This window comes from Myotis myotis, unplaced genomic scaffold (genome assembly GCF_014108235.1).
Source record: "Myotis myotis isolate mMyoMyo1 unplaced genomic scaffold, mMyoMyo1.p scaffold_m19_p_11, whole genome shotgun sequence".
Lineage (NCBI taxonomy): Eukaryota > Metazoa > Chordata > Mammalia > Chiroptera > Vespertilionidae > Myotis > Myotis myotis.
This window is the reverse complement of record NW_023416315.1, coordinates 71,738,826-71,760,500: the sequence shown is the minus strand read 5'-3', so window position 1 is coordinate 71,760,500 and position 21,675 is coordinate 71,738,826. Positions and strand designations below refer to the sequence as shown.

General features: G+C 44.8%; 1 protein-coding gene across 1 annotated transcript in view; it reads right to left on the bottom strand.

Annotated features, from left to right (window-relative positions):
- Positions 1–21,675, bottom strand: part of CTTNBP2 (cortactin binding protein 2) — a 177,701-nt gene that overhangs the window by 14,149 nt on the left and 141,877 nt on the right. Inside the window, 5 exon segments of the mRNA XM_036328864.1 lie at positions 3,639–3,824; positions 4,282–4,487; positions 7,136–7,314; positions 16,803–16,990; positions 17,142–17,294. Of these exon segments, the coding sequence (XP_036184757.1) occupies positions 3,639–3,824; positions 4,282–4,487; positions 7,136–7,314; positions 16,803–16,990; positions 17,142–17,294 (912 nt within the window).

Below are 21,675 nucleotides of genomic sequence, written 5' to 3'. Positions count from 1 at the left end.
GAAATTGTCATTAACTTCCTTGAGCATCCATACAACCATAGTTTTGAATTCTGCCTCTGGTAGTTTGCTTGCTAACACTTTATTTAGTTTATCTTATGGAGATTTCTTCAGTTCTTTCATTTGCGACATGTTTGTCTCCTCATTGGTTGCTTCCATATGTTTCTTTGTCTTCTCATTGGCTGCTTCCCTGTGTTTATTTCTATGTATTATGTAGTGCTGCCATGTATCCTGGAATTGGTAGCGTGGCCTTGTGTATGTAGTAGGTGTCCTGTAGGGGCCCAGTGGCTCAGCCTCCCCAGTCCCCTGAGCTAGGAGGTACTCTAGGTACACCCCTGTGTGGGCTGTGTGCACTGTTTTATTGTAGTTGAGCCTTGGTTGCTGTTAGCATTACTAAGAGGAATTGACCCCCAAACCAACTGGCTATGAGGACCAGCTGGTACTACAGTGGAAGAGCTGCTGTGCAGGAGTCATCCCTATGGATCAGGACTTGCTTCAGTGGGGCTTTGGTGCTCACTGAGTCTACCCCTTGACTTTGTCATTCATGGATGTGGTAGGGTTGTAATTTGGTTTAGTCTGAAGCTGACCACTGGGTGCACGGCTCTGAGGCCTCCTGGGAGGTGCAAAATCAGCTAGTTCCAGTACCCTGCTTGGGGCCACCTGGCAAGAGCTATCAAGCAGTGTGTAAGTGGCTGCTACTTGTGTTGGGCTTGGAGGTGCCCAGGAGAGGCCAAGCTGCGAAACAAGGCAGGATGCTGCTAGTGCCGGGCCTGGGGCCACTTATCAAGAGGTTTGGGGCATGCTGTCACCAGTTGCTGCTTGTTTGAGAGATTTTAGGAAAGTCTGAAGCCTGAGACAAGACAGGCCATTCATGTGGAAATGCCACTGCAAACAGCTTGGGTGGGGCTGCAAACTGTGTGATATGGGGTCTCAGGAAATCACCAGGGCAGGACAAACAGTGTGGACCAGGTTGATGGAGACTCAGATATGGTGCCTGCCTATTGGGTCTGTAGCAGGGGAGGTCTCAGCATAGGAACAATGACCTCTGCCAGTATTTCTGTCTGTGAGAAAGCTGCCCACTAGTTCTTGCTCTGATGCCAGACAATTTAGTTCCTTTCCATATGTCCCCTGATCCTTTCAGCTGCTACCCCAGTTCTGGAGCTCAGAGGGAGTGAGTCCAAGTTAAGTCCATGCAAGAGCCCTTTAGCAGGAACTGCCTGGGACTCCAGCAGCTTTCATGTCATTTAGCCACAATCCCCACTGGTTTTTATAGCCCCAAGTTTTGAGGACTTCTCTTCCCACCACAGGAGCCTCCCATAGATGGTTGGGGCTTGGACCCCTTGCTTCTCATATAGATCTCCCCAGTCAAGATATTCTTCCTGATTAAAAAAACACCACATGTGGGTGTTGGGCCAGCCCTTTCCACACCTCTGTCTCTCCTACCAGTCTCAATGTGGCTTCTTCAATTCTCTACTTGTAGGACCTCATTCAGCCAGATTTCAGGTAGTTCTGAATGATAGTTGTTCTGCAATTTAGTTGTAATTTTGATGTGGTTTTGGGAGGAGAAGAAAACTGTGTTTATCTATGCCATCATCTTGACCCTCCGTAAAATTAGTTTTTAGATTTTATAAAACTTTTTGTTGAAATCCATGTAAACTATACAATTTTATAAATCTTTAAAATAAAGTTTCATGTTTCAAAGCATATATTATGTCAAATACTTTAAAACTATAATCACCAAAAATATAAATTAAAAAATCATTTCTAATTCAGTTTTCTGAGTTAAATTTACTAGTATTTCCATAATATTGCTTTAAATTTATATTCATTTTATTGATTTTGTTTGTCAACACGTATATATATTGACAATGATTACTGTTTAGGTAATTATTTATCTCAAGAAATAAGTTGGTCCTAAATCCTATAGAAATTGTAATAAACTTGGAAAGGATAAAAAGTCTGAATGGGCCCTAGCCAGTTTGGCTCAGTGGATAGAGTGTCGGCCTGTGAACTGAAGGGTCCCAGGTTCCATTCCAGTCAAGGGCACATGCCCAGGTTGTGGGCTCAACCCCTAGTAGGGGGCATGAAGGAGGCAGCCAATCAATAATTCCCTCTCATCACTGATGTTTCTATCTCTCTATTCCTCTCCCTTCCTCTCTGAAATCAATAAAAAATATATTTAAAAAAAGTCTTGATGGGTGTTTACTTATCTGGGTACTTATGGATTATTACATGTGCCACAGGATTAGATTGTCATAAAACAGCATTGCACTGCAAACAAAAACACTGTCTCCAGGAGAGGGGATTTTGAGCAGGTAGCCAAGGGTTTCTGAACATCCTGGTTGTTATCTGTAAATGAAGGTGATACTCCTCATCTTAGAACTCTTTTTTATACCATACTGGGATAAACAAGTAAAAGGTATAATTCTTGCTGCAGAGAGTTACTTGGGGAATCTCTGTGGTATATTGGGGGATGGGAATCTAATGAGTTTATTCCCTGACTTAAACATCCTTTGGGAAGTAACAACAAGATCCTGGGATCAGAATGTATCCTATTATCAATACATAAAACAAAAAAGTATAAGTAAAATTCTCATTTTATTCAGTAACTTTCTATCCAATCATTTTTTTAAAAAATAATCCCTAACACACAATTGGGATAATTATAAAATTCCAGCATGTATTACTATGGTTAAAAACCATACTAATTTTTTTCTTAAAAATCAAAATGTAAGCTAAACTATGAAAATGTATTGATGAACAAAATGTTTTAAGTTTTAAATTTTAGGAAGCGTATTCTCCTATTTAGCAACCCTACTGCTGTACAGTTGGCATATAATGACACCCAACAGAATAGTTGCAGGTGGCTCCTCAAGACCTAAACTTAATTACATGTATCAGAAACCCACCATGTCTATGAGGTTGGAACATCTTTTCCAAATATGGATTTTCTTTAAGGAAGGACATTTATAATTTGTATAATTATCTTATTAGCAAAACCAAAAGAGAGAGGTCTAACAGCAGAGATAAATGTGTTATCTCTTCTTCGTTAGATGAAAACTTAGGTATTTCTTTTTTATATGTGCCATCCCATTATTTAGAGTCTGTTTAATGATTCATTAGAATGTAAACTCAATGAGGGCAGGGACTATCGCTATGTTTTGTGTTCTGTTTCCATTGCCTAAAATAGAACTGGGCAAATCATATGGAAAAGAAATACGTAAAACAATTCACATATAAAGGTGTTAACTGGCATCAAATATGTCTGCACACATACTTTTAAAAACTTAAGGTTGACTTAGGGGTGACACGTAAAAGGAGAGAAATATGCCAAAGTGCAATTATTGCATTACAAAAATTTAAATGTGGACACCACAAATAGCAATTTTAAAAAGATCATTAACACAGTAAAGATAAATTTAATATCAGAATTCTAGTATGAAAAATTATTTTCAGGAAAGGGGCTCCAAAATATTTTTGAAAATGTACCTACTACATACTTTCTTATTCTATGAAAATGTGCTTTGAGATACTCAGAATTTTGTTGAATGCACAGTGAAAAAAAGAATAAAAAACACATTTACATTCAGAAACTAGACCCGTGCCCTGGTACCTCTAGACAGCATGCCGGCCCCTCCTACCTTTCTCACTCAGGACTGGCTTCTTCCAGGTCGGGGAAGAGAACTGGCCAGACTTCTTGTGAGGACAGGTGCTCACCTTTCTCCAGGCACCACTCTCTCCTTTCTTCTTGCTACAACTCTTGTAACTTGAAACTAGGAACAAAGGGAAACTTCCTCCTTTGAAATCAACTGCATGTTGGTGGAGCTCTGAAACAACACAAATCATGTTTTGCCAAAAGGAAGGTAGTGATAATGCAGTAAAATTCTCATTTTATTCAGTGACTTTCTACCCAATCACTTTTTAAAAAAATAATCACAATTTATTAACATACAATTGGGATAATTATAAAACTCCAGCATGTATTGCAGTTTCAGAGTCAGGCAAAATTCTCAAAGAAAGAGACTCTTCAAAATCACGGGCCTGCTTAATACCCAAGCAGGAATTTTGTGACCCAGCACACTTTACTTGGAGGCCTACAATTTAAACATGAGCCAGTAACGGCAAGACAGAGAGACAGTTCTGGGCTGATGGTGTGAACTGTTCATTAATGCTGAGATAATGTCTCCATTCACAAGGAGGAAACACAGAGCTCCCTAGTAACAAAGTAAACAAGTTTTACCTAAGAGTGTGGATTTCCTCTCCTCCCAGCAGGGACCCACATACCTGCTCTCTGGAGGGGACAGCCATGCAGAACGGCTTTACTGAGCAAGATGCTGAGAGCAGCTTTCACCACAGTCCGCTGTCCTTGGCTAAGGTGCTTCTTGGCAGTTGTTTGCACAAGGCCAGGCTGTCTTTTCACTGAGGCTGTTGACAATATTGCTTCTTGAACTCTGGGTGCAATGACAGCATTCCACAGCTTAGACATCCACCTTGCAAGAGAGGGGTGGACCCCTAGTTAGTACCAGGCCGCGCAGGAATTATACACAACTCTACAAAGGACAGTTTGAAGACCATACAAAAACATAAGTGTTTCTAAAGAGATACTTCATTTCCCACGTAAGTTCTGGGACAAGTGTAATAATCTAACCCCAAAGTAGTTTGACTTTGCCTCATAAATACAATGCATTTCAAATGAAACTGACTGCTTACATGTCTCTCTCCTTTTACTTTATAAGATCCTTGTCATCAGGAATCGATGCCAAGTGTGCATTGGATGAATGCATGAATAAAATACATGGAAAGAGATTTGACTTTAGATTGGGTAAACACACAATGCAATATACAGATGATGTATCATAGAACTGTACACTTGAAAACTATATAGTTTTATTAACCAATGTAACCCCAATAAATTCAATAAAATATTTTTTTAAAAAGAAAATACATGGAAAGAAAGGTAAATTTATAGACAGAAGAAGTCTGGAAAAAATATGCCTGAAGGTCTGTGTTATTTCCTTAATAAGACACACATGTACTTTAATATTTCTGAAACTGGGATCCACCTAATAATCACTGGCAAATTATATCTGCTTGCCACAAGGCCAGGGCTCAGTCTCTGCCCTCGGGTGGGCTTAGTCCTGCAGAAAGGGGACGGGTCAACCAGCCTCAGGCAGACTTGGCATTAATGACTGTAGCAGTGGAACAAATGTGGAGTAACTAATACCAATTAACATTCCTTCAAAAAAAGATTATATTTTGTTGTAGCCTTAATTGATTAAGGTTATAGAGCCAAACCCACATCTCCCAGAAGAGGAAATTTTTCAAAGCCTTTTAAGACTGTTAAAACTTACCCAAGTATCACACATCTGTCTATCATAAGCTTCTCTGTTACTGCCTGCTGATATGTAACTCAAGCAAAAAACCCCAACAATACAGAATATAGAAAAAAATCTTGTATTCGACCACATGAGTCAAACTTGCACAGTTACTTCCAAAAGTGCTAAAGGGGTAAAGATGGTAATTTTTTTAAAAAATGAGTTCTTTCATATGGCCGTTGGGAGACATTTCTCCACGACATTATTTCACACTGTATGTCAGCTTTGTTCTGGACTATCTTTCCAAGGATGTCAGCAGAGCACGCAGCCTTGGAAGACAGAGCCCGTGTCTCCTGGAGCAGTGGGCAGATGTGTGTCCTGGCCAGGATAATAAATGGAATGTATCCTTCCAGGACAAAGGGTGGGCCGGTCTGACAGCACCCGCCTTAGAAGCCTGGGGATTCCCAAGCTGGGAGCTCTGCAGCTGTGACTCCTGCAAAGCCAGACTCCACCTGGGTCACTGTGCATTGCCCAGGGGGACTTGAGGGGCTCGGGGAACCAGTGAAATATGAAGCCCAGGCTGGGCTGTGTTGTGAGGGATGAAGTCCTTGGCCTCTGACCCCGAACCCTGAACCTGTGGCAGAATAACTTGTTAGCTTGCAAATAGGGTACGAATCTCAGAGCCTCGACAGTTCTTGACAATGACTGTGCTCCTGATAGGAAAGGCCAAAGCTAGCTCCTAAGAATCTTGAGACTCTGGATGTGAAAGGCTTAAATGTAATTGTAATATTGATGAAAAAGGGCATAATTAGAGGTATAAACGTATTTTTACTTTTTTAAAGTCCTCACTTGAGGATATGTTTATTGATTTTTAGAGAGAGAAGAAGGGAGAGAGAGAGAAGCATTGATGAGCTGCCTCCTGTACACCCCCGACCGGGGATCAAACCTGAAACCTTTTTGGTGTACAAGACAGGATGACAAGACAGGAAATACTTTGGCCTAAGAAGTGCCTGAGGTGTGCCCAAGCGGGCCAGGCAGGAGTTGAGCTGGGGCGAGAGGCCAGGGCCCAGTCGCCTGTCTTGCACATGGGGTCGCAGGGAGAGAGCGCCTGACCTCTGAGCCAGCAGAACACGAGGGCTTGGGCTAGCACACTGCTTCTTTTCTTACTGAGCCCCTGGCTGGGCTGTATTTCTGCTCTTTAGCAAGGTAATGCTGTGTCTATTTTAAACATGGTAATTCTTCCTTTCCCCCAAACGGCTTTAATTGACAGTTTGTCTTATAATAAAGAAGATACATTATTTGCATCCCTGCTTTCTAAAATGGATTTCTGCCCAGGATGCCAGAAATTGCAGAACAAAGCTGACAGCTGATCACAGAACCCTTACTAAGCTGGAGTTTGACAAATTTTTTTCTCCTTTTCAATTTCATCCTGATTTTCTATTTCATTAACCTTATTATTTATGTGTTTGTTCTCATAAGCTGCTGCAAAGAAAAGCATGGTAAGTACCTAAGTCTCATTGACATAGCAGAAGCTTTTAATTCATCAGAAGAATGTAAGGTTTTGGTTTGTGTGGTTACAGGATACTTGACTGAATCTCTCATGTGGGCCTTCCCCAGGCGACCCTGCACAGCGAGTCACACGTGATTTTGATGAGAGTTTTATAAAAGGGGGAAACTGCTATCTAGCTCTTAGTTTCTTTGGAGTGAGCCAACCGACAAGTCACAGCTGTCCTCTGACACTCCATGCTGATGACAGGAGGTAGCACAAACAAATTAGCCACGGCTCTAGGTTAAAAAGGCAAGTAAGGTGAAACGACACTTACTTCACTGTCACTTGGGCATGTCCTGGGACAACAGGACACGACAGGAAATACTTTGGCCCCAGAAGTGCTTCAGGTGTGCCCAGGCGGGCCAGGCAGGAGTTGAGCTGGCGCCAGACGGCCAGGGCCCAGTCCACCGTCTTGCACATGGGATCGCAGGGAGAGGGCACCCGCCCTCGGAGCTAGAGAGACGGGGGGGGGGGGGCGAACACGAGGGTTGGGTTAGAACAGTGCTTCTTTTCCTTTATTTAAAAAAATATATTTTTATTGATTTCAGAGAAGAAGGGAGAGGGGGAGAGAAATAGAAACATCAATGATGAGAGAGAATCATTGACTGGCTGCCTCCTGCACACCCCACACTGGGGATCAAGCCTGCAACCTGGGCATGTGCTGTGACTGGGAATCAAATTGTGATCTCCTGGTTCATAGGTTGATGCTCAACCACTGAGCATCAACGCCAGCTGGGCCTTTTCCTTTTGTTTTTAAAAAGTCCAAAATTAAAAATGTAAACGTTGAAAACTGCAAAGTAAAAATGTAGCTGAATATGATTTTATCTTGGAGTGGTTGAAGAAGGGATAGTTAATAACACACTATTATGTGTGTTAGCATGAGAAAGAGACCTGTAGCTTATCATATGAAACAAGTTCAGACATGATGGAGCAATAAATAGGCTAAGGAGAAACCTTGGATGAATTCTTAAACAATTCTGGAAGGCGACATTATTCACATGTATATAAAGGACCTCACAGGCCTTGCAAGTAGTAGATAGTCATAAAAGGATTTTGAATTAATGAAATAAAAAATGACATTAAATATTTGAATTTTTTGGGTGATAAGATCCACATGGTACATCAGGATCTGTGTCATGTTCACCTTGAGTTAATTTAATCTCCCTAACTAAAATGCTAACTTCCTCAAAATGTATAGAGCTTGGATGATATGAAGAAATTTGTTTCCAAATTTTAAAATGTGTAAATTTTAAATACTGTGTAACCACCCATGGTCTGATAAGAATTATATCTATTCAGGTCCTTTGCTCATTTTTAAATTGGATTGTTTGTCTTCCTGGTATTGAGGTATATGAGTTCTTTGTATATTTTGGAAATTAAACCCTTATCAGGTATGTCATTGGCAAATATGTTTTCCCATACAGTAGGTTCCCTTTTCATTTTGTTGATGGGTTCTTTTGATGTGCAGAAGCTTTTTAGTTTGATGTAGTCCCATTTGTTATTTTTTCCTTTGTTTCCCTTACCCTAGGTGATGTATCAGTGAAAATACTGCTACGTGAGATGTCTCAGATTTCCTGCCTATGTTTTCTTTTAAGATTTATATGGTTTCACAACTTATGTTTACGTCTTTTATCCATTCTGGGTTTATTCTTGTGTGTGGTGTAAGTTGGTGGTCTAGTTTCATTTTTTTGCATGTACTTGTCCAATTTTCCCAACACCATTTATTGAAGAGATTATCTTTATTCCATTGTATGCTGTTATCATCTTTGTCAAATATTAATTGGCCATATTGGTGTAGGTTGATTTCTGGGGTCTCTGTTCTGTTCCATAGGTCTATATGCCTGTTCTTGTGCCAGTACCAGGCTATTTTGGTTACAATGGCTTTGTAATAGAGGATATCTGGTATTGTGATCCCTCCCACTTTGTTCTTCCTTTTGAATATTCTTGCAGCTATTTGGGATCTTTTTTTGTTTCATATAAATTTTTGGAATATTCTATGTGGATCTGTGAAATATGCCACTGGTATTTTAATAGGGATTGTGTTTAACCTGTAGATTGCTTTGGGTAGAATGGACATTTTAATGATGTTAATTATTCTAGTCCACGCACGTGGTGTATGCTTCCACTTTTGTGTGTCCTCCTCTATTTCCGTTTCCAATGTCCTATAGTTTTCTGAGTACTGGTCTTTTACCTCCTTGGTTACATTTATTCCCAGGTATCTCTATCTCTTTTTTTGTTGTTGTTACAATGGTAAATGTGATTGTTTTTTTAGTTTCTCTTTCTAAAGGTTCATTATTGGTGTATAAAAATGCCATCAATTTCCAGGTATTAATTTTGTATACTGAGGTATCAACTCACACCTGCCAGAATGCATATCATCGATAAATAACAAACAGCAAGTGTTGGCGAGGATGTGGAGAAAAGGGAATCCCAGTACTGCTGGAAGGAATGCTGACTACTACAGCCACTGTGGAAAACAGTATGAAGGTTCCTCAAAAAATTAAAGATGGATTTGCCATTTGACCCAGCAATCAACTTCTGGGAATACTGGTATATCCTAAGAATCTCAAAGCACAAATTAGAAAGAATACATGCATCCTTATGTTCATAGCAGCATTATTTACAATAGCTAAGATCTGGAAACAGCCCAAGTGCCCATCAAAGATGAGTAGATAAAAAAGCTGTGTTACATTTACACAATGGAATACTATGCAGCTGTAAAAAAAGGATATCTGTTTGAAACAGCATGGAGGGACCCAGAGAGTATATGCTACGCAAAACAAGTCAGTTAAAGAAAGACAAGTATCACATGATCTCACTTATAAGGGAACTCTAAAGAACAAAATAAAGTGATGAAAAAAAAAGGCAGGTATGGAAGCAGGAAGCAGAATAATAGACATGTGTGTGTATGTGTATGTGTATGTGTATGTGTATGTGTATGTGTGTGTGTGTGATAGGGGGGAAAGGGAGTTGGAAGAGAGAGCACAGGAAGAGATTAGTCAAAGAACATATGAACATATAAGCATAATCCATGGATACAGACAATAGAATGGGGAAAGACCTGGGGCGGGGGGGGGGGGGGGGCGGTGTCAGGGGGTTGGGTAGATGGACGCATAAAGGGAGAAAATGGGAGACATCTGTAATAATGTCAACAATAAAATTTTTTTAAAAAAAAGGAATTTAAGAAAATAAACTAGGCCCTGGCTGGTGTGGTTCAGTTACTTGTGCATCATCCCATGAACCAAAAGGCTGCCAGTTCGATTATCGTTCAGGCACATGCCTAGGTTGTGGGCTAGATCCCCTGGAGGATGAGCTGGATGCGACTGATCAATGTTTCACTCTCCATTGATGTTTCTCTCTTTCCCTTTCTCTCTCTCAAAATTAATAAAAAAATATTTAAAAAACAAAAAAACTTGGGTGTCTTGTGATTACTTATGTAATTTTTTGGGGGAAAAGACATTTAAGTATTAATAATGATGAGTTAATAGAAGTATCAGTAATTTGAAAAGCTAATGACTTTTCATGGTCTTTACCTTGCCTTTTTCCCTACTGGTTGAAGACGTACAAGGGCTGTGCTTTGGTGAAAAGCATCCTATCTAAAAAAAGAGAAACATGGAAATTGGCGTACGACCACTACCCTTCCCATTGGCTAATCAGGGCAATATGCAAATTAACTGCCAGGCAAGATGGCGGCCAGCAGCCAGGCAGCTTGAAACTAACATGAGGCTTGCTTGCTTCAGTGACGGAGGAAACCAACGTTCCCCGCCTGCAGTTTCAAACATTGTAACAAATATAGAAGTTAAACAAAACCTCAGAAAACTGCTTTCAGCGAGCCGAGCTAGGATCTCAGAGCTGGAATTGATACACAGTTTCGATTATAGAACCGAAACAAACCAGATACCTGCTTTCAGGAGCAGAGGCCTAAGAGCTGGAGCCTCAGAGCTAAAGCTGGCCCAGAATAAAAACAGAAAAAAAGAAAAAAAGAAAAAAAGGAGCAGTTGGAAGCTTCTGTCACCCGCCAGCCTGAAAACAGCCCTCGGCCCCTCACCCAGACTAGCCAGGCACCCCAGTGGGGACCCCCACCCTGAAGGGGGTGTGACCAGCTGCAAACAGCCATCATCCCCTCACCCAGGCTGGCCAGGCACCCCAGTGGGGACCCCCACCCTGAAGGGTGTGTGACCAGCTGCAAACAGCCCTCAGCCCCTCACCCAGGCTGGCCAGGCATCCCAGTGGGGACCCCCACCCTGATCCAGGACACCCTTCAGAGCAAACCAGCCAGCACCCACCCATGCACCAGGCCTCTATTCTATACAGTAAAAGGGTAATATGCCTCCCAGCACCGGGATCAGCGGAGCCGCGAGGCCTCCCGGCACCGGGATCAGCGTGACGGGGCAGCGCCCAAACCTCCTGATCGCCCAGCGGCTCTGTGTGTGACAGGGGGCGGAGTCACAACCTCCCTATCCGTCCTGCTCTGTTCCTGACAGGGGAAGGCGCCCCAACCCCCTGATAGGCCCTGCTCTGTGCCTGATGGGGGGAGCTCCCCAACCCCCTGATCGCCCTGTGGCTGTGTGTGTGACAGGGTGCGGTGCCCCAACCCCCCAACCCCACGGGCCCTGCTCTGTGTGTGACGGGGTAGAGCCATAACTTCCCCATCGGCCCTGCCCTGAGTGTGACAGTGGCGGCGCCCCAACCCCCTGATCTGCCCTGCTCTGTGTGTGACAGGGGGCGGTGCCCCAACTCCCCTATCAGCCCTACTCTGTGAGTGACAGGGGGGAGCTCCTCAACCCCCTGATGGGCCTGCTCTGTGTGTGACAGGGGGGAGCTCCCCAACCTCCTGATGGGCCCTGCTCTGTGCGTGACAGGGGGGAGCTCCCCAACCCCCTGATCGACCCTGCTCTGTGCGTGACAAGGGAGAGCTCCCCAACTCCCTGATCGGCCCTGTTCTGTGCGTGACAGGGGGTGGCGCCGCGACCTCCCCATCGACCCTGCCTTGAGTGTGAAAGGGGGCGGTGCCCCAACCCCCCAATAGGCCCTACCCTGAGCATGACTGAGGGTGGCATCGCAACCTCCAAATCCGCCCTGCTCTGTGCATGACAGGGGGTGGCGCCCCAACTCCCCAATCGGCCCTGCTCTGAGCCCGACCAGGGGCTGCACCTAGGGATTGGGCCTGCCCTCTGCCACTCGGGGAGCAGGCCTAAGCCAGCAGGTCATTATCTCCCGAGGGGTCCCAGACTGCGAGGGGGCACAGGCCGGGCTGAGGGACCCCCCTTTCCCCCCGAATGCACAAATTTTTGTGCACCAGGCCTCTAATCTTATCTAATAAAAGAGAAACATGCAAATTGACCGTACCTCTGCTATACCCACAAGCTATGCCCATCAGCCAATCAGGAGCGAGTGTGCAAATAAACCAAACCAAGATGGCCACAGCCATGAAGATGGAGCGAACAGGAGGCTTGGGTTGCCCCTGGTGATGGAGGAAGCCAAGCTTCCCGCCTGCCCTGGCTGGCTGTAGGCTCTGCTCAAGGCTACAAAGTTTCAATTATAGAAAATAAATAAATCCCAGATAACTGCTTCCAGCCGCTGTGGCCTCCGCTCAAGGAGGGTTTGGGAGCCTGGGTTGCCCGGGGCCGTGGCCAGCCTGCAAACAGCCCTCAGCCCCTCATCCAGGCTGGTCAGGCACCCCAGCAGGGACCCCCACCCTGAAGGAGGTGTGGCCAGCTTGAAAACAGCCCTTAGCCCCTCACCCAGGCTGGCCACGCCCCCCCCCCCCCCCCCAGCGGGGACCTTTACCCCATGGGGGCATGGCCAGCCTGCAAACTACCACAGGACCCTCGCCCAGGCCACTCCACGCCCCAAGGGAACCCTCACCCTGACCCAGGACACTCTTCAGGGCATACCAGCTGGCTAATTAGACTGGGAGACCTTCCAGGAGACCTTCCGCACATTCTTCTGGACAAAGCCATGGTGGCGGGGCCGAGGTAGAGGCGGTTAGAAGCCACGAGGGAAGGGTAGTTGTGGGTGATCAGGCTGGTGAGGGGCGGGGCCATTGGGGGTAAGCAGACCAATAGAGGACCAGTTGGGGGCAAGCAGGCCATCAGTGGGGGTCAGTTGGAGGTGATTAGGACAGCAGGGGGGGGAGTTTGGAGTGAGCAGGCCAGCAGGGGGGCAGTTAGGGGTGATCAGGCTGGCAGGGGGGGGCATTTGAGGGCAAGCAGGCCGGTGGTGGGGGGCAGTTCGGGGAGAGCAGGCCAGCAGGCAGAGTGGTTAGGGGCAATCAGGCAGGCAGGTGAGTGGTTAGGAGCCAGAAGTCCCGGATTGCAAGAGGGATGTCCGACTGCCGGTTTAGGCCCGATCCCTGTAAACCAGCAGTAGGACATCCTTCGAGGGGTCCCAGGTTGGAGAGGGTGCAGGCAAGGCTGAGGAACACCCCCTACCCCTGTGCACGAATTTTGAGCACCGGGCCACTAGTCTATAATAATAAAAGTGTAATATGCTAATTAGAGCAGATGTCTTCTGGACATCATTCTGGACGTCCTTCCTGACAAAGCCAGGGCCCAAGGGAAGCCAATCCGGGTGCCAGGTGCCTGCGGGTGGCCAGAGGAGGGAAGCCCGGGTCCCAGAGGAAAGCTGGTGCCAGTGCCAGCAGCCGAGGGAAGGAAGGCCTACTCTTGCATGAATTTTCATGCATCGGGCCTCTAGTATATTTATAACCAGCCAACTGACTTTAACATAGCTTCGGGTAGAATATTTCTCTGATTAAATTAGGAATTTCAGAAAGCAATTCAGTTCACTAGTGGTACCCACTGTCCACTGAATTACCATAGCCATCCCCCCCTCCACTCTCCCCCCGCACAAATGCATGCTCATTCATATCCTCTAAGACAGTGAACGGCAAACTCATTAGTCAACAAAGCCAAATATCAACAGCACAACGATTGAAATTTCTTTTGAGAGCCAAATTTTTTAAACTTAAACTATATAGGTAGGTAGATTGTTATTAACTTAACTAGAGGCCCGGTGAACAAAAATTTGTGCACTCGGGGGTAGGGGGTTCCTCAGCCCGGCCTGTGCCCTTTTGCAGTCTGGGGCCCCTCGGGGTTGACCACTTGCTGGCTTAGGCCTGCTCCCCGGGGGATTGGGCCTAAGATGGCAATCAGACATCCCTCTGGCAGCCTGGCAGCCCTCGGGGGATGTCCACTTGCCAGCACGGAGCAGACCTAAGCTGCAGTCAGACATCCCTAGCGCTGCTGAGGAGGCAGGAGGGGCTCCCACTACCACTACCACTGCTGTACTGACAGCTGTCAGCCTGGCTTGTGGCTGAGCAGAGCTACCCCTGTGAGAGCGCACTGACCACCAGAGGGCAGCTCTTGCATTGAGCGTCTGCCCCCTGGTGGTCAGTTTGTGTCATAGTGAGCAGTCATTCCCAGTCTTTCTGCTGTTAGGGTCAGTTTGCATATTACCCTTTTACTATATAGGATAGAGGCCTGGTGCAAGGGAGGGGGCCGGCTGGTTTGCTCTGAAGGGTGTCCCAGATCAGGGTGGGGGTCCCGCTTGGGTGCCTGGACAGCCTGGGTGAGGGGCTGATAGCTGTTTGCAGGTAGTCACATCCCCTTCAGGGTGGGGGTCCCCACTGGGGTGCCCAGCCAGCCTGGATGAGGGGATGATGGCTGTTTGCAGCTGGTCACACCCCCTTCAGGGTGTGGGCAGTCTGGGTGAGGGGCTGAGGGCCGTTTTCAGGCTGGCGGGTGACTGAAGTTCCCAGCCTCTTTTTTTTATCTTTTTGTTTATTCTGGGATTTATTTACCTTCTATAGCTGTCACTGGAGCTGAGAGCCGGCTCCAGCTCTGAGGTCGTGGCTGGCTGAAAGCAGGTACCTGGAGTTTGTTTAGCTTCTATAATTGAAACTCTGTTGCCATCACTGGCGCTCTAAGCTCTGAGCCTGCTGGCAGCTGAAAGCAGATTTCTGGGTTTGTTTAGCTTCTATAATTGCAACATTGTTGCATCTGGAGCTCAGAGCTGGGCTGCGGCAGGCGGGGAACCTTGCCTTCCTCCATCACGGGAGCAACCAAGCCTCATGTTCGCTTCAGCAGCGTGGCTGCCGACTGCCATCTTGGTTGGCAGTTAATTTGCATATCTCGCTGATTAGCCAATGGGAAGGGTAGCAAAGTTATGGTTAATTACCATGTTTCTCTATTATTAGATAGGATTAGGGTACTCCTAAGGCTTAGGAAGAACCACACTCAAGGGGCCAAAGAGCTGCAGTTTGCCAACCACAGCTCTAAGACAACACACACAATTTTGTTCAGAAAAAGGTGCTTTCTTCCCCAAGAAGGAGATTAACAAAGCTTTTTATCCCCCACATACCCTGCTTCCTATCTTTGAACATGTTTGAGGGAGTATGTGTCTGAAGTCCTGCAGACATCCTGCACTCTTGAAGGGAGATCAGGAGACTCCCCGAGACCCGGCACGTGACATGGTGAGGTGCTTAACTGACATCGGCAAAACCTACCGTATGACATTTGGTTATGGTGAGGGGAAAAAGCCTCTTCTTGTGGAGCAGCTAGCATTGGGGTATTGTGTTAGTTACAGCTTGAAAATACTGTGCTGATCCAAGGAGTCCCATTGTGCAGGATTAAATGAACAAAATCAGGCTAAATCAAACTTTTATTTAAAATCCACCTAGACACTCAGCTACTGACCAAACTTAAAAATGTTAAATTAAATAGTAATGTACTAGATTTGGTTAGCCTTAAGTTAATTTTGTTATTTGGGTGAATATAGAATATTTGTTTTAATATTCTGAAAAATCACTAAAAGTTATTATTACTCTTAAAAATGTGCTTAAAGAGGCTTCTGGTCAAGATGGCAGAGAAGGTAAATGCTGTACTCACCTCCTCCCCTGACCACATCAAAAGTACAACCAAATCACAGAACCACACCATTCAGAATGCCTGAAGACTAGCTGAACAGTTCTACAACTGATATACAGAAGAAGCCACACTGACACTAGTGGGGGCGGGGGACACACAGAATGAGCAGGTCCCACACCCACGTTTGGTGGTGGTAAAAAATCGGGAAGGATATCTGAGTTGCAAAGGTCTTCCCTTAGGAGTGAGGAATCCCAGCCCCATACCAGGCTCCCCAGCCCTGAGTTCTAGTGCCAGGAAAGGAAGTCCTCACAACTTCTGGCTGTGAAAACCAGTGGGGATTGTGGCTGAGACAAAGAACTCCTGGAGTCACAGGGGTTCCTCTTAAAGATCCTGCACACAAACTTACTCACTGATAGACTCACTCACTGTGAGATACAGTGCTGGGGCAGAAGCTCAAAAGGAGCCAGGGATGTATGAGGTGGGACTGACCTGTCTGGCTTTAGCAGGAGGGCTACGTGTATATCAGTGGATTTATTGGGGTCTTCACTTCATAAGTTTTATAAATGTCTAATTGCTATGTTGTACACCTGAAACTAATATACTATATGCCAACTGTAATTGAAATATAAAAAAAATGTTAAAAATATAAAATGTGTCAAAAGAGAATTCTAATTTTTCATGTCACTTTTTAGTATTACTGTGGCGGGTTTAAGTCATATTAAAAGTAGCTTGAGTAGATGGATAATATTCTGAAGGCCCCTGTAGCAGTGGCTTCTCCTTAAGAAGAGTAATTTTCCAATCTAGTCTTCCACAGAACTTAGAACTTGGTGAGACTTCCTGAGAAGAATTAATAATGGTAAAACCTATTTGCCTTTTTCAAAAAACTTAACGTAGCCCAGAAACTTTATGGGTTTTATATGCGTTCTCTTATTTAACCCTTGACTATCCAAATACCGCACTTGCCTGAGGCCACACGATTAGTAAAAGACAGAACCAAAAGCCCAGGTCTCCCAAAGCACCCCCCCCCCCCCCCCCCCCCGCCAACAATAGGCTGCAGCTGTGGGTTGTTACCTTATTCACAACTTTCCTTCTTAAGGACCTCTGCAGCAGGCCCTGCATGGGCTCGCCATCCCACCGCAGCTGCACCCAGCGGAAATGCTGCTGCACCAGCAAGTCGGAGCCCTGGAGGCAGGCCTTGGCAATGGTGCCCATCAGAAAGCAGTTCTCATGAAAGTAGTAACATTCCGGCATTCCGTTTCCTAAAATAAGCCATATTATGGGACACATGCGAATTACAATAAGTCAAAGAAAGAACATGAAGTCTAGCATGTATTCTGGGGAACAGAAAACGCAGAATGGTCTCACGGGAGCTTGCTTCTCAGCATGCTCTCATCTCGCCACAATCTTTACCTTTTGAAAAAGTACAGGGGCTTTCAGTGCTGCGATTTTCCAGAGGTGCCAAGAAATCTCCCAATAACTCAGACAGTGAAGCTTTTTCCAAGTTCTCTAAGATGATGATGATTTTCTTATTAACAGGAGATTGTTTCAGTGGGATCAGATAAGCTGTGGTCAGAAATGAAATGCAGTGATTTAAGCTTTTACAAAATATGAATGGGCAAAATTTATCAAGTCTGAAGATAGAAAATTTTAGCAAAGATGTGACATACTAAGAATGCTCTTCAATTGCTGACCCAGTAGAAGGACTCCGGCCAACAGTTTGGCACTATTTAATAGAGGTGAAGATACACACACACACAACCATCCAATAGCAGTTCCATAGCAGATCCCAAATGGAATCACTCCAACTGTCCACCAACAGTAGAGTGGAATAATAGGAAAATATTCATGCAATGGATATTAAAGTGAACAAAATAGGCTTCCTTTTGAATGGATCTGCTGTTTTCTGGATTTCATCTCTGTCTCTTTATAGAGTTATTCACTCATTTTGGTGGAGACATCCTCTTAATTTCCCAGAAAGAATCAAGATAGTGGCATAGGTAAATGCCCGTACTGGCTGCTTCCCACAACCACATCAAAATTACAGCGAAAATACAGACCATCATCATTCAGAACCACCTGAAAGCTGGCTGAATGGAAATCCCACAACTAGAGAAGTAAAGAAGAAAAGCACATTGAGACTGGTAAGAGGGGCAGAGGCACATAACCGTGGGTCTGACACATGTGTGCCATTTTTTTAATCAGGAGGGAGATCGTCTCTGTGGAGACTACTCATGAGGAGCAAGGGGCCACAGCTCTACACCAGAGCCCCAGCCCAGGGGTCCAGAGCTGGGAAGAGAAGTCCTTGTAACTTCAGAATTGTAGCTGAGTGATAAGGAGGTGGTTGGAATCCTAGGTGTTCCTCTTAAAGGGTGAGTACACAAACTTACATGATTGATTCTACTTCTGAGCTTTAGCGCCAGAGGACCCAGACACATATGGGGAGGAACTGGATTGCTGGCATCAGGGCAGGAACTTGGGGGTGGCTTTCTCCCAGACAGGGATGCTCATAGAGGTCATTATTCCTGTGCTGTGACTTTCCCTGTCACAGGCTGACTGGCAGCCATTATTGAGTCTTCATCAGTCCAGAGCACACTGTTTGCTACACCCAGTGATTCCCTGAAACCCCGTCCCATCCAATAAGCCCCATCCACGCTATTTGCAGCAGCTTTTCCATATGAATGACCTGGCTCAGGCTTCAGACTTTGCTAAAATCTCTCAAACAAGCTGCAGCTGGTGCCAGAGTGCCCCAATCCTATCAATAAAAGGCCCAAGACTCACCACTAGCACCAGCATGCCTTGCTTCACAGCTGGGCTTTGCCTGGGCACCTCTAAGCCCAATACAAACAGGAAATAGCCATCTGCAGATCTCTCTGTAGCTCCTGCCAGGTGGCCCCAGGAAGTGGCTGGCTTTGCACCTCCCTGCAGGCCCTAGAGCCAGTGCACCTGGTGGACAGCTTCAGATCATAGCACATTACAACACTACACATCCACAAGGGACACACTCAAGAGGCAGACTCAGTGAGCACCAAAGCCCCACTGAAGCAAGTCCTGCTCCATAGGGGTGTTTCCTGCACTGAAGCTTTTCCACTATAGTCACAGCTGGTCTTCACAGCCAATTAGCCTGTAAGTTTACTTCTCCCAGTGATGCCAACAGCAATCAAGGCTCAACTATAAAACTGTACACAGCCCACACAGGGGCAGACTTAAAGTGCCCAGCTCAGGTGACTGCAGAGGCTGAGCCACTGGGCCCTGCAGGACATCTACTACACAAGGCCACTCTACCAAATCCAGGAGACACAGCAGCTATACCTAATACACAAAACAAACACAGGGAAGCAGCCAAAATGCAGAGACAAAGAAACATGTCATAAATGGAAGAAAGCAAACTACTTGGATATAGAGTTCAAAACCATGGTTATAAGGTTACTGAAGGCTCTTTATGAGACTTTCAAGGATTTTAGTGAGAATGTCAAAGTCACGAAAAAAAACACACACATCAGTAAAAAATTAAGCATACACAAACTGAAATAAAGAATAATTTATAGAGATTCAACAGTAGAGTATAAGTTCTGAGAATCAAATCAATGATTTGGGATATGAGAAAGCAAAAATCACCCAATCACAGTAGCAAAAAGAAAAAAGAATCCAAAAATATGAAGATAATGTAAAGAATCTCTGGGACAACTTCAAGTGTACCAATATTTACATTATAGGGGTGCTATAAGGAGAAGAGAAGAGCAAGATGTTGAAAACCTATTTGAAGAAATAATGATAGAAAACTTCCCTTCCTGGTGAAAGAAATAGACTTACAAGTCCAGGAAGCACAGAGAATCCCAAACAAGAGGAACCCAAAGAGGCCCACACCAGGACGCATCATAATTAAAATGCCAAGGGTAAATACATAGAGAGAATCTTAAAAGCAGCGAGAGAAAAGCAGTTAGTTACAAGGGATGGCCCATAGGACTGCCAGCTGATTTCTTAACAGAAACATATCAGACCAGAAGGGAGTGGCAAGAAATATTCAAAGTGATGAACAGCAAGGACCTACAGCCAAGATTACTCTTCTCAGACTAAAATAGCTTTTCTGTATGCTGTGAAGGTTTAAAAATTAGGCTAGAAACAGTAACAGCCACATCTCAATTTAGTTGTATTTGTGGGAACTGTTACACTAGTGTCTGGTGTGTGCTGGATTCCCTTCAACCAAGTTACTCAGTAAAAAGTGTTAAAATACTATGCATCTCAGTGTTTAAATGTTCTCTCAGGAATACATTGATTATGGAAGTATGATAAATCTATAGCTTGTTAAAATAATGATGAAAAACTAACAAACCAGTAATAAAAAACATATTAGGATGAATGATTTGTGTATCCACTTTCCTGTAACTAAGGACTAAAGGTTTTTCCTTGATTAGTGTTAGTTGTCTGGCTAGTTCCAGTGGCCCTAAAGCTTCGGTATCCAGCAGCCAGAATCCATCTTCAGAAACATGTAACTGCATTTCAACAAACATTTATCCAGTGCTCCCTAACTTTATGTCCCATGTTAAGTGTTATGTCTTATCATAGGTGACTAATTCTAATTGGGAACGTGGCATTTTAAACTAAACTATTATGAGGAATGACATCTTAATAGGTTAGAAAAAGGCTTTCTAGGTTTAAGAAATGGCATACATAGGCAGAGAATGGAGGCTGGGCAGGGCTCAGTTCAGAAAAGTGAGAACAGCTGCCTAACAGTGACTCAAAATTGATACTTCCCTCTAGTCAGGACTGGCTGGGAGCTTAGTGTGGCGCCACATTGGTGGAATGGGATGTAGCAGCAGCACAGTAGGCTGTGTCCTCCTGGGGCTGAGGCTGGGGCTGCATGGTACAATCACCTGGGACCCATTCCCAGAGGCTATGATTTAATTGGCCTGTGCTTGGCCTGAGCACTTTGTGTGCATCCAGGGTGAGACCTGCTGCTAAGATCACAATCTGACCACAAATGAAAAGTGGAATGCCATGTTGGGAGGGAGAAACTACCAGCTCTGAGAACCAGTGGAACTCTTTAAGGAGGAAGATCAACAGGGTTTGATTGCTGCTTTGAGATCTCACTTTGTCTTTTTACATTTTCATATAAATTATTTTTTTGTTTGCTTTTCAATTATAGTTGACATACAATATTATATGTCACTCTAGTGATTAGATATTATAAAACTTGAGTGATTATCCCAAAAATTCTCATACCAAAACACATCATAATTAAAATGCCACAAGTTAAAGACAAAGAGAATCTTAAAAGCAGCAAGAGAAAAGCAGCTAGTTAGCTACAAGAGAGCTGCCCTACAACTGTCAGCTGATTTCTCAACAGAAACTATGCAGGCCAGAAGGGAGTGACAAGAAATATTCAAAGTGATGAATAGCAAGGATCTGCAACCAAGATTACTCTACCCAGCAAAGCTATCAGGTAGAATTGAAGGCCAGATAAAGAGCTTCCCAGACAAGGAAAAGCTAAAGGAGTTCATCACCACCAAACCAGTATGACATGCAATGTTAAAGAGATCTTACTCTCACGTAAAGAACTGACTGGAGAGGAAAGATACAGGAGAATGCACCGACAGGCTTTTATTGCTGAAGTGAAGGACCTCATCCAGGGCAGAGGATGAAAAGGCATCTGGAGAGAGGTCAATAAGGCTCAGGGGTAGCAGTCTAGAGAGGGGGGTAGAGAGGAAATATCAGTGACAACCGGGGTTCCCACCAGAGAAGAGGTTGTGCAGTGAATGGAGGCAGAGAGCACATGAGCAAGAGTGTACTCGGAGAGGGGGTGGGGGTGCTAATTTATGGTCCAGGCCTGATGTGCTTGACAAGTACAGGGCCTCTCTGAGATGTCCAGCAGGTGGTGGGACGTGAGGATGGGAGCAGCAAGTGAGGATTCAGGCTGCAAATGAAATAAATGAGTTTACAGAAAAGA